At 36.8% G+C, this 14,045-nt stretch overlaps 1 protein-coding gene across 1 annotated transcript; it reads right to left on the bottom strand.

Moving 5' to 3' along the window:
* Positions 1-7,766: 7,766 nt before the first annotated feature.
* Positions 7,767-8,844, bottom strand: LOC107105042 (trace amine-associated receptor 13c-like). The gene is made up of 2 exons (XM_015405161.1): positions 8,672-8,844; positions 7,767-8,577 (listed from the first exon to the last, which is right to left on the bottom strand). The coding sequence occupies exons 1-2, from the start codon at positions 8,842-8,844 to the stop codon at positions 7,767-7,769; spliced, it is 984 nt and encodes a 327-aa protein (XP_015260647.1).
* Between the last annotated feature and the right edge of the window lie 5,201 nt (positions 8,845-14,045).

Raw genomic sequence — 14,045 nt, 5'->3', positions numbered from 1 at the left:
TAAAAAAAAAACTATGAAAACATATTGATGTGTAGTTTTCCTGCAGTTTTCCTATTTTCATAATAAAATAATAAAACATACCAGATTGGCGTCACTGTATCTAAATAAAGTCTTGATTCCCAGGATTGATTGTGCTCCAAAGTTTCCAAGTTCAATCTGCTGAATCTATTGACAAGTAATGAATTACTTTAGTTTAATTTACTGTCCTACTTTCAAGCTTAGATTTGGCAGTTATATACATTAAGGCGACTCACCACATAATGCTCACTATCCTTCAGTGGAAGCACATTCACACAATTTCCAGCATATTTAAGGTTTGGCAGAAGCTTGTGAACTCCAGATCCAGTGGGAATTTCTTTCCTGAGCATGAACAGGTTGCCTCTGACCGCTGTTCCACCAGATATCAAAATGCAGTCATTCTGAATCCCCGGTCTGTACGAACCCCTAAAGCAAACTGAAAATCTGTTTGCATTGAAGTTCACCTATTCAGCAGACAGAAAAAAAAGATTAAGTTGTAAGACTACAAAATTTATTTCAACCATTCAATTTAATTATTAAAACCTTTTATACATAAAACTTCAGCAATTAATGTATCAATCAAAGTAAAAGGATATATTGATTATTTTTTTTCATTATTGTTTTTTTTTAAATAAATGTATTAGTTATCATTTGAAACGATGGTAATAGTCAAAAATGTGTTTTATCACACTCTCCTATAACTTGTCTTGATCGCTAACCTAAAAACTATTGAAATAAATCATGGTTTATTGTTTCCAACAAGTAGCAACTCTTTTTTTTTTCATAGAAAAGCTGCGCTTACAATAAATAAATAAATAAATAAATGAATAAATAAATAAATAGATAAATAAATTTTATACATATAACCTTTTTTAACAGGCCATGTGACATTTGCGGTTCTAAAAGAGCTTAATTTACTTGAGTGAAGGCAAAATATGAAGCCAAGGTGGAAGTTCAACTGAATAAACTAACTGACTTGGCCTGATCATCATAGGCTCTCTGCCTCTGACCCAAACCAATCACCTTTGAACCGCACCTCCACAAAGCCTAATCAGCATCCAGAGTTCATCTTAAAAAGTATTCAAATCCACTGCTACCCAGCACAGTTAACACAGTGCTAGCACTGTCTTATTTAGAATTAGATGACCCCAGATGCAATCCACCTCGAGCCCCTTCTCCACCATCATAGCTAAGCTTCATCTTTCTTTTCCATGGTGCTTCTTCAACCTCATCCCTATCTGAGCCTAATTCCTCCCGAACTCTTACTGCATTTCCCGCCACATTTCAATCACCATTTTTGAGCCTGGTTTTGCCAGAGGTTTCTTCTAAAAAGGGAGTTTTTCCTCTCCACTGTTGCTTCATGCTTGCTCATCATGGACAGCTTCATGCAAGCCTGTGTTTTTCCGAGCTGGGCATCTATCTTCCGGGTCTAGAGGGAGGCACTAGTATCAGCTCACAAAGTCTGCTGGATCTCACCAATTGAGCTCAAGCAGATTGTCTCGCCAACCAGCAGTCTATGGACTGAACCAACTTCATATATCTACACCACCAGTTTCAGACCTGGGAGGAAACATCCCTGTTCTCATACACCTGCTTATGCATATTAAAGTAAAATTCAGCACTAATGTTTCCTGCCCGAGTTCCAAAGTCATAAAGTAATTGTATCAATAAAATTCTTGTAATTGTCTTTTTCTTTGCCCTGCGATGGACTGGCGACCTGTCCAGGGTGTACCCCGCCTCTCGCCCATTGACTGCTGGAGATAGGCACCAGCACCCTTCGTGACCCCAGAAGCGTGCTAGATAAGCGTGCTAGAAAATGGATGGATGGATGCATGAATTGTCTTTTTCTTTCCATACGAGTGTTTCAGATTGAACTTGCTTTTGGATTGTAAAGTTTGCAGATGTCTGGTCTACCTCTCAGTCATCATATGAAAAACTGATCATTACTCACAAATGCTGTCTCATATTTTTGGCCGTAGTAGGTAATCGGACAGGAAGAGATATCCATTTCTGCAGAACTGATAAAATCCTGGCCTGTCCATGCTGCAACTGATAAAACAGAGAAAGAAACAATTTACACAACATCCATGTTCCCTTTAGGTGATGCAGAAAGAATATTAAGTAATTATTTTGTTTATTTGGGTTATCTATGAATGGCAAATTCATAACACAACGTCTCAAGGCACAAAGTCGTTTTGATAGAAAAAAAGACAGCATATGAGTCAATTATGCACATTTTCAATGTATTCTTATTGTTAAGATTTGCAGTTGATATAAACCTAGTTTCTAATTACTTTGTAGAAGGTTAGATAGTATCTATCTATCTTTCTATCTAAGGAAACCCAACATATCGCATCATAACATTGACTTGCAGCATTAACTCTTCCTGGATGAGAATGTAGTAACACACGACAGCTTCTACCATTATTTCATTTATTTTGATGCAGTCACTCAATGTGAAGAAGGCCTTTAAAAAAAGTGGAGAGGAAAACTCTTTTAAGAGCAATAAATCTATGTAGTTACATACATTACACAGAAAACATAAAAAAGCAACAAAGAAGCATACAGTAAATCCACAAGAGTTTTCTATGAGGGAGAAAAATAAGTTGATTACAGATCGAGCTCATTTTGAGCTTGTTATTAAGTATTGCCGCAAAGTCACATTGCAAGTGACTGTCCATGCTCATGTTCATCCAGGAGGACTAAATTCTGGTGTCAGTATAAACTGAGTTTCCTTAGACAGAAAACTTGAAAACAATGAATCTGTTTACAGGATTTGATTAAACTGTTAGATGCAATGAGCTGTTGTGTGCTGTTAATTGGATCTATTTTAATCAACATTTTTTATTTTATTTTAATGGCTTTAACTAGGAGCTAAAGAGCTCTGAACCCCTATTAAAGACATAAAAGATTAAAGGGAGAATGGCAAGTTATGAATAAAACAAACAAACACTGACAACGAAGTAAATGTTGACATGCTGTAAGAAAAAAAAAAAAGCTAATTTGGAAAATAGTAGGAGACTGTAGCCCAGTATAGGGCAAAAGACTAAAGCAGTATAACTACAGAGATAGCTCAGGATAATCAGAGCCACTCTAACTAAAAACTTTATCAAAATGGACATTTCAAAGCCTTAAAAGTACACAGGATGTCTGCATCACATACTAAAACTGGTAGTTGGTTCAACAGGAGAGGAAAACTGAAAATAAAATTGTTTTCCTCCAATTCTACTTTTAGATATTCTGGAAGCACTAATAAATCTGCAGATAAAAAGCAAAGAGCTCTGTTATGAGCAGGAGAAACTTTACATTATATAAAAAATTAGTACGATTATTAAGGGCTTTATATGTGGGAAGGATACTTTTTTATTCTGTTTTGGATTTAACAGGAAGCCAATGAAGACACACTAAATAGTTTGTTGTCCAGCCTTTAAGTATGGAGTTGGATTTTAGCATCATTCCTGGATAATTCTAATTAAGCATTATTCCAGACGTAAAAGAATAAAATTGTCGAAACCTTTTTGATATGGTGTTTAAATGACAATGAATCAAAAATAAAAACAAGCTTTTTAATTTGTTGTTATTCATATTAAGTTACTTCATCAACAGGTTCTTCTTCAAAGCCTGTCACTAAACATAATAGAAATGTAGGATTATTATATTGTTCTTTCTTAAAAAAGGAAAAGCATTCAGATCAAGTGAATAGTCTTTTTATACAACAGTAAGATTTTTTTTCCTTTCTTTTTAAGAAGAAGCAGAGCTATTTTAATACATTACCACTTATTTTGTTTGTTTTTTTGTCTTTTAAAAATGTAGGTTCAGTTGTAAGGTGTGGAACGGAACCAAAAGTGGAAACAGGCAGACCAGTGCATAAGATGTAATGTTTTGTTTCCCAGCAGTTTCCCACGGTATGGCAAGAAAAGCATATTCACCCATGACGAGTAAATAAAACAAAAACCTACCTAAATGGAAACAGTATTATTAATTAGGTTGCTGAAGCATGACTAGAACTTAACAAACATACGTGCAAGTAAAATATGGTCAAAGCAAACTAGAATCTAAAAAAACAAGTAGTCAAATAAAAACCAAAAGCAAATATCTCAAAATCACGACATCAGTAATGCCAACTAATGATATCTGTTCAATGTGAGCAAATACCAGGTTACACATTTTACAACAATCCTGTTTATGTAAAAAAAATCTAACAATAAGTGTACAACAAAACATTAGCTTTTTGAAATATGTTTTTTTTTTATATTTGCATTAGGAAGAGATACAGACACACTCAGGGGAACATTTTGCATTATAAAACCGTCTCACCTGGCAGGATGCTGAATCCTATCAAGCATAGTCTGAAGACGAACATGTCTACGGATCTTAAACTCAGACACAGTCACCACACCTGTAAATTAACATAAAAAATGTACCTTAGATACCTTCAACCTTCTCAGATTTATTCGGATTTCAAGTGAAAGGCCAAAACAATTGTGATTGCGAATTATCATTATAATATTTTGTGCAGCCTTTATTTGTATTCAGTCACCTGTGTATAGATGTAAGATAATTTTTTTGCAACTGCTCCAAGCCTTTCCGGTTATTTCGCCACCATCACTTCATTTTTTAAAACTGAAACTATTGCCCTCGTTTCTTAGCTTGTATTTGTATGTATGCAGAGCATCTTTAAACAGCAAGTTTAAATGAATCCCATACATTCTGGTAAATTTCATTTGCTATTCTATCACATGATTATGCTTTTGACCAGGATTAAATGCAGCTCTATCGTTTAACCCAGAACACCCCTCTGCATGGAAAAAGTTTAATTCTTGCGATCTAGCCATAAAATCTTTGTTTAAATGTCTGTTAATGTTTAGTGTTGCAAACTGATGTCATGTATTTTTTTTCTTCCACCATTACATAAAACTCCAAACAAAATATACTATGGTTTGTGATAGTAATGTAAATACTATCACTTGTGAAAAAATGTTTCCAGGGTAAGAATATAAAGCAAAGAACGGATATTTTGCAATTTTATGATTATTGGATTTTGCAGGGACACAGCTACAAGTTGCAGATAAAGGTAAAAAGTTACTAATAATAAATAATTGCACAAGATTTGTTTTTCTTTCTGCTTTTTGTAACAAGTTTTGCCTGTTTGTTTTTCATTTTGAGCATTAATAATCTATGTCTAAGATGAAGTGAATACAAGTAACACTTATACAGAGGAAAACATAACTTAGAAGATGATCAAGGCATCTTTCTATAAAAACATAAAAATGTACATTTTATTTTGAATTGTAATTGCTCAGGAAGGATGCAATACAAACAGCCCAGATTCAGCTTATTGCCTTTATTGAATAGTTCAATAAAACTGGGTTAAAGCTATATTTTGGTTAATCAGAAAAATAAAGAGTAAATTAAATAAGTACAGCTAAATGTATTGGCAGAATTTGAACATTTTTGTCAATTTCTCACCTTGTGGTGACAGAGTAGAAGAGCGCCTTAGTGTCTGATGGGAAACCTGTCCGGATTCTCAGTGAGTTATCTGCATGTCTTTCCTTACAGTGTGAAGAAGACACAACACTGAACCTGCTTGTATATACATGCACAAACTTGTTTACGTGTGACAGGGCGAAGGCTTCTTTTCCTTTCATCACATGGCATTTTGTCTTCTCAAACTGGCTTTTGGAAAGGAACATTCCGCTTTCCAAACACTGCAATTAGCAGACACCTTTAAAAGAGGGGGGGGATTATGCGTGACAATGTTCGTTGACAATTTAACAATGACTCATTGTGTGCAAAGGTATGATGATTGTCTACTTTTAGCTGGATTAGCAGAAAGTTATGCGTGGTTTGAAAATAGTTTTTGAACTTGCATTTTGTGATGAGGTGTAGCAAGCAGTAAGGAATGTGTTTTTGGATTGTTAGGGATTCAGAAAATGTTCTAACTGTGAGAATATTAAATTGTCATAAAGTCTATAAAGGTACAGAGCACCCCATTCTAATTGTTTAGCAATAGCAATTATGTCACATTGTGGTCCAAAGAAAATAGCACTACAAGTATCTTCAAAGCTTTAGGCAAAGCTTGAGAGATGAGTAATCTGGAATGGCGCCAAACAGACAGTTTTTCACCTGGTGTAAAGAAGGATAAATAGCTCAGGCTTAGTTAAATATTTCATGCAGAGCATCAAGAAAGCTTAAGTGATAACAAAGCAAAACAAATATGAAATGTGTTAGTCAAACATGAAACAGGGTCACGTACAGTGATGCAGTTACCAGCTTCTATGAGTGTTTTTTGTGTGTGCAAAGCTACTTTGTGGCCCATTTCACTTTAACGTGCATTGAAAGTAATAAGATCTCTTTGTTTGACTAAAGTTAATAAATGTGATCATATTAATAGACACCTTATTGTAACTTTTGTTTGAACTCAAATGAACAGGATATCATCTTAGATCACTTAAAGGTTTTATTTTGCACTGATTTACTGATTATGCTTTCAGAAGTTCTATACACATAAACGTCATTATTTAGGACTTATTATTTTTTCCAGGTTGCAGTACATATACAATTATAGGGACAATTATAAACAGCAATTGGATGCTCCTGCTTAAGTCCACAAAAGATTTAAACTGGTGCATCAGAAACAAGTTATTCAGACAGTGGTCTGATAACATATGTAAATCCCTAATGATGTCTTTTGAATTTTGCTTTGGACAGTAATGAGCTTAGGAAAAACTGAATACAATTTGAATACTGTCTATTTAGATAAAAGATCTCTTCTCGTTAAACCATTGGCTATCTGTGATCAACCACATTTTTCGCTTCAATTTCACCAGCCAGACAACAGACTTTAGGCTTAAAAACAAAAATTTTAATGAAAAACTCTGAACAACAGCTGAACCAGAGCAGTCCTCACATCCATTCAAGGGACATTTTCTTAATTCAATAACATCAGAAGTACTGGTCAGAAATGTAACCATGGGAAGTTTAAGGCCAAAACTGCTACTACCATGTTAGTAATAAAAAAAAGGCTGTCTGACATCTTGCATAAAATATCTGAAAGGGTCTTTAAGAACTTTGGGTGAATATTCTCGAAACGTGACAGAAAGCAGTTTTTGTTTTTGTGGTATTTGTGGTCTGGAACTGCTTTGTTGCTTCAGGAACTTGACATCATGCTGTAATTTTTCAAACCATGTTAGTATTATTACTACATTTCTTTAACAGGTTTGGTTGGTTCTTCTGGGTCATTGCCCTGTTTGAAAATACCCACTGAACATAAGTACACTGGGAAAAGTGTACTTATGGAAGATTCTACCTTATGTTGGAAAATAGTAAAACATTGTAAAGTATTTTTCATCCAAAGGTGCCATGGGCTTGCCTTCTAATCACCTTAACAACAATACTATTTCATACATGTGTGGAAATAAAAAGGTCAGTACAGATAACAATCACTGTGTGCTCATTGAAACAAAAATGATTATGATGGTAAAAATATCATTCTCTCATAGCATTCTATTCATAAAACATGTTACACCATATTTAAATCCCTGCACCAAGTCTTTTAAAGGAAATATTTGTAATATTGAAACATTTTTTATTTATTTGCTATTAGTTGAAGTTGCAACATCAGTTAATTATCATGCATTTAGTTCAGAAAAGCAGTTGAAAAATAAGTAAAAAGATCAAAATGAAAATTAGAGTGACGCGTCAAATAAACAGAATACATCCAGATTTCATCACAGACACCTTGCTTTCTACACTAAGTTGAACTCAGAGGAGCCAGGCTTCAGTATCTGCAGGGTAAAAATTAGTTTGATAGATTTCCTAAACCAGGGATAAAATATTATATAAATTATTGGATTTAGACAGGAGTTTAGATAAAACAGAAAAAAGGCAAATGATAAAACATTTAGTTCAGTGCCCTCACTTGTTAGTGAGAGAAAAAAATATGGACAGATGCATATTAAAAATGTACATGCAACAACCCCAAGAGTCCTTGCTGATTTCAGCTCAGATTTCTTAAGGTTAACTTTTACTGTACTCTGGAGAGAAATGGCTATAACATGAGAGCGCATGGCACGAGCCTGAGACACAGCCACCACAAATACTCTCACATACAGAATAATGATGACAGTGACAGGACCAATGCAAAAAAACAAAATATCTATTAAGCCAGCAACTTGATCAAACACAGCTACACACTCTCCAGAGCAGGAATTGAATCTGCCTGGTTGTTCCAGATTCCCTTTGAAGACTATAAAGACACAGACGGTAGAAAACATCCAACATAATGAAACGCAAACACACACTCTTTTTTGAGTGATTGTTGTGGGGTACTGAAAAGGGTTGCAAACAGCGACATAACAGTCAACCGATATAAGCACCATGTTCTCTACTGAGGCAGATGTAATAATATAATCAATGATGTAATAAATAATACACATAAGGTCACCAAGATACCAGCAGCCATCAATAAGGAGAATCTGAAAGATGATTAGGAAGCCTACAAAGAAATCTGAAACCGCCAAGGAGAGGAGGAGGATGTTGGTGGGTGTGTGAAGCTGCCTGGAAAAAAACAACAATATATGTGCATTAAAAAGTTATTCTGTGACAAAAAGTTGTCTAAAAAAAATCCATCCGTCTCAACTGACTTACTTACTTAAAATGGGCGATGGAGATGATGACCAGTAAGTTAAGAGTCACTGTGAGCCAAGACAAAGAAGACAGTGAAAAGTATATGAGCATGGATGTCGAATGAGGACGTAGGATCCTCCTGCAGGAGAAGTTGATGAGCTGAGGAAAGCAGAGTTCAACCTCCTCAAGGCTTTGCATGATCAGATAGGATGAGACCACAAGCCAAAGAGTTCTGATACCAATTTGCCTGAAACTCTTTCTTTATCCTCTTCATTTTCTCCCCTTGAAATTATGCAAAGGAGGAACCCAAGTAACCAACACATGGGATCTGACACAGAGTTCCCTACCAACAGATGGCTAACTGGGAATTAACTTAGTTTTGAAGGTGATAATTAAGAAATGAGCAAAACATGTGCAGCAAATCTAAGAGTCTTTGTTATAAACTCTTTTCTTTAATATGTAGGAGCGATTACTCCACTAAATGAAACCGCACAGATATGCTGCATTTTAAACAGAATAGCATATTTATTTCTTGTAAACTTTCTGGTAAACTTGGAGATATATTTTATTTCATGTTGCATATCCCAGTAAATCTATTTCACCTTTAAATTTGCAGCTCTGGCGTCTTCTCTCGGTGCTCTGTTTAAAAAGATTTATAAACCTCTTTACTAATATAATGATATCAGAAACAAAATTTCAAGCTATATAGAAGCTCTGCAGTCTGACTCTGTCTGTACAACAAAATAAACATGTTAATTTTAACCTGTAACTGGAAGATTTGTTTAACTAGTAAAGAAGAACAAACTATGTTTTCTCAAGCTTCTTGCAGTATAGTACCAACTTGTTTAAACTTACAATCTATGGCCATTTTTAGCTGAAAAAGCTTCATAAGTCTAACAAACAGATTTTTTGGGGGCATCTCTAATTATTTAAACCAACCCATCTCCTAACTTTTACTTAAACATTGAAGTAGCTGCTGGTTAATATACACTGAGTACTGCTGTGTCTGTCGCCTCAAACCACATACCGTATTTTCATGACTATAAGGCGCATATAAACGTCTTTTTTTTCCCCTCAAAATGTGCGGCGTGCCCTTTGGTGCGGTGCGCCCTATGTGTGTTGTTACTGCGGACTTTTGAGACCACCATGCACCATGCAGAACTCCTCATCTCCTCATTAAGGAGATGATGAAAGAGAGGCTGAGGGAGGTGAATGTAATGAGACCAAGTGGTTTTTTTCCACGCATCACCATTGCTGTTAATCTGTGACTCCTAGCGTGCCCATCTCACAGCTGATCTGTTATTCAACCGCTCGACATCGGTGTAAACCGGACGCAGCAGGTGCAGCAGAAGCAGCGAGTTTACATGCAAAGTCACTGGTTGACACGCATATAGGGGCAGCAGCAAAAGGTCCCGCAGCGTGTTTTGAGCGTGGGGAGCGTTTAAGCATCTGACGCGCTTGACGCGCCGCCAACGCGCTGCTGCTGCTCGAGATGGAAAAATTGAAGTTTTGCTGCTGGACAGCAAATATAGCTGCAAGGCAAAGAAAGGATAGGATAGCTCCGCCCAACGCGCGTCAGACACACTTTTGCACCGTGCAGGCAGAGCAGCAAAGCTGCTTCAGCCACGCGTCAAACTGCAGGCAGCAGGATAATAAAAGCGAACATATTTTGCCGGCAGAATAATTCCACGAAAAGTGGAAGGCAGCGCCGGACAAGTTACGCCACCGTTTGCGCATGGGTTGTAGATGCTTGGACTAACGTGTCTGCTGGCACTGTTGTTCGAGCTTTCGCAAAAGCTGGCATCATTTCCGAGGAGCCGTCCGGCACGGAAAGTGACTGACAGCGAAGAGGGGGAAATTGGCATGTCTGATTTAGCGCAGCTGTTTTATTCAGAAACAGAGGATGATGACTTTGATGGGTTCGATTAATACTTTGTAATAAATGCATGAATAAAGCACAATCATACTCAGTTTTGCTCCTGCTCTATTTTTCTACCTGAAAACTTAATTCAACAGCAGCCTCTGGGCCGGGTCGCCTCCGGGTTCACCACTGCGGCTGGTAGGTGTTTTTCATCTAAATAATCTAAAGGATTATAAAAGGATAATAGGATAATAAAAGCGAACATTTTCTGTCGGCAGGTTTCAGGATTTTAAGTTAATTTATGCGTCAATAAACTGTTTCAGAGGAGTGATCACAGCCCTGTGTCATCAGCGCTGTGTCTCTCATGGCCAGCTCCCAGGTTTGAATAATACTTTGTAGTAAATACACCTTGTAGCTATATTTGCTGTGATCAGTGGGAATAAAGTAGTTTTAATATATTTTTAAGTGAGAAAATCCACCTGAAAACTTAATTATTGCAGTCAGTTCACCCAGATTATCATCCTGCCTTCTAATATTATTTCTGTCGGAGCCCCACATATCAGCGGTGCACGACAATAGGAATGTCTCATGGCCAGCTCCTGGGTTTGATTAATACTTTGTAATAAATACATGAACAAAGCACAATCATACTCAGTTTTGCTCCCGCTCTATTTTTAAATACGCAGTAAAGGTATTTAAAGGTAGTAGAGGACATGTACCTGTAGCCTATGTAAAAAACGCGCCCTATAGTCCGGTGCGCCTTATATGTGGGTTAAACACAGAAATGGCACACATAACTGAGACTGCGCCTTTTAGTACAGTGCGCCTTATGGTCGTGAAAATACGGTAGCTACTCTCTAAGCAGTGAAATGCGACCGAAAATCAGATGTCTCAAAGCAACAGATCCAATGATGTTACACCAAGATTCGGGACACGGGAGCAGCAGCAGAGAGGAAAAAAAACATTGACTCAAAACGCTCTGAACACATATAGCTGTACCTGACCTCTGTTACCTCCGTTGGCTCCCTGCCCCCGTCCGCTGGGTTACCGGACCAGCCCCAGAGCTGATAGCTCAGTTCGAGTGCCCGGTGTGTTTCGACTATGTGTTGCACTGTAGTCGACCATAATAACAGAAGCTTTTGAAATTCTCCCCGGACATTTATTAGGTATGAAAAGTAGGACATGTCGCCTGATCACCCTGGACAGATGATCACTGCTTTATCACGTAAATTGTTCTCCACTATGCGGTGCCTGCGCTATATTTGTTATTAGTCGCCGCTGTCGGGTAGCAACAGCCTATGGCAACAGCGGGCCTCTGTGACAGCAAATGTTAAAACGGCACCTTAATTTATATGCATAACCTGAATGAATGTAGCTACATTGTTTGATGTGCAACTTATTAATATTCATTCACTTACAGTTCAGCTTTCTACACCATCATCCCACAGCATCCAATAGGCAAACTGAAACAGTTGATCCTCAATACCCCCCTATTGCAACTTTCTGCTAGACTTACTCACAAAATAGACCTGTCAGTCCGGGTTTATCAGAACACCTCTAATATCATCACCCTAAGCACAAGCTCCCCTCAGGGCTGCCTCCTGAGCTCACTGCTGTTCACTTTGATGACACACGACTGTGTCCCCAGGGTTCACCACCATTCACATCGTGAAGTTTGAAGACTATACCACGTTGGTGGGCCTCATCAGACAGGAGGTGGAGCAGCAGGTGGGCTGGTGCAAAGGCTCAGGAATAATCTTGCATTGATGGCTGGGGTCAAGGATTTTAAATAGAAGCAGAGACAGGTGGACCAGATGAGCAGTAATGAGAAACAGGGATGACGAGAAACAGAAATGAGCAATCAAGACAGCCATAATGACCAATATCATGGCACACACACATAAGCACAGGTATAAGGTCTTGCATATTTAGGGAAATATTCTAGTTAAACAGTATGTCTTTTGATTATTTTGATCATTTCATGTGTTTTCTGAAGAGTAAAGACAATGCTAACAGGATGGATCTTATGGTACGCTATGCAACGCTACTTAGACTTTAGACATAGACAGATTTTATTTGTCATTTTGTTTACACAAATGTAAAACAAAAATAAATTTTGTTTGGAATAGCTCTCTGGACAATTTCATCTTTTTTTAAAATGCAGCCTTTAAAAGTAGTTAAGAAAGCTTAAAAGAATAAAGATATAAAAACAGTAATATAAAAATATGACTGTACAGTTCATGTGTTCCTAATATGCTCATTACATTTCCATTACCAAATTATGACCAAAAGTAATTTAATTGAATCCTCATGTCTATTTGCTGCTAGCTATTTCACAGAGGGTAAGGAATCTTTTAACTGAAGGTTATTGGTTCCTGATTAAGCAAATAATTTAATAAAACATTATTTGGCCAAATAACTTTTTTATTCACCTCATGGATTTGCATTGTAAATTGGTTTAAATTAGAGAATAGCTAATTTTATCACATTCCAAATTCTCCAAGTTAAACTTTGGTTCTCGAACACAAGATCCATGCTAAACTGTTATATGGTTTTTCAACAGTAGGGGGTCAGTCAGCTGGTGTTTGTAAAGTAAACTCTAATCAGTGCTAGGCAATAACTTTAATATATGACAGACATAAGTATGTGCATGTGCCTGGCAGAAATTGTAGGGGAAAGCAAAATAACTTCTCCATTCTGTTCCTTACTTCTCCAATAAATCTGGTACTGCTGCTTGTCATTTATTATACCAATGTTGTGGCCAAGTACACCGTTGACATTAGTATTTCATGCAGCATAGTGTTTATCCCTTAAATCACCATTAAATTTACTACATTTAAATTAATTATCCATGGACTCTGTGTTTTTTCAGCAGATTATTTCAGTGTCTATTCAAAAAACAAAAAAAAAACATTAAAAATAACCTAACTTTGAATGCCTGGCAGTTGAAAGTTATCTATACCAGTATGTATTCAGCCTGAACACCCTATGGATGTTTCAGCTCATTATTTTGTTCATATAAGCTCAAAATCACTGCAACTAATATAATTTCATTCAAGGAACCTGTAGATATTTAGAAAACATTTAACCCTGTTTTACACATTGTAGCATTCAATTCATGGATTAAATAAAGAAATTTTAAAACCATTTCTACATCATAGCATATTAAGCTTTAGTTTCGTCTAAACTTATAACTGCATTTTAGTTTACTTTTATCCCCTCCCCATTGAAAACGATTAAAGTTCTTTAATCTCTAAGAAAAACCCAGCTTGGCGCAGATTCCCCCTATTTAAAACTCCCCTATCAGACCTTGTATCCTTTAATGTTGGTGCATGAAAGAAAACATCATTCCCATTTGGACCCTTGTGTGTTCTTCGAGTCATTAACCGTGTGTGGGTGTGTTATTACATGACTGTATGTATGTGTGTGTGTCTATGTGAGTGGATCTATATGTGGGAAACTGGTCAGGAGCCATCCTGTTACTGGTCTTGGAAGAGAAAGTGTATCTTGGAGCAGTGATCCTCTCCAACATGCAAAA

This window comes from Cyprinodon variegatus, unplaced genomic scaffold (genome assembly GCF_000732505.1).
Source record: "Cyprinodon variegatus isolate N-32 unplaced genomic scaffold, C_variegatus-1.0 Scaffold2022, whole genome shotgun sequence".
Classification (NCBI taxonomy): domain Eukaryota; kingdom Metazoa; phylum Chordata; class Actinopteri; order Cyprinodontiformes; family Cyprinodontidae; genus Cyprinodon; species Cyprinodon variegatus.
The sequence above is the reverse complement of the archived record's forward strand: the minus strand, read 5'-3'. Positions and strand labels throughout refer to the sequence as shown.

Coding starts and splice junctions, on each gene's coding strand:
- LOC107105042 (XM_015405161.1), bottom strand. CDS start 8,844: ATGCAAAGCCTTGAGGAGGTTGAACTCTGCTTTCCTCAGCTCATCAAC. Junction 8,578..8,671: donor ATCTCCATCGCCCATTTTAA/GTAAGTAAGTCA, acceptor GTTTTTTTCCAG/GCAGCTTCACACACCCACCA.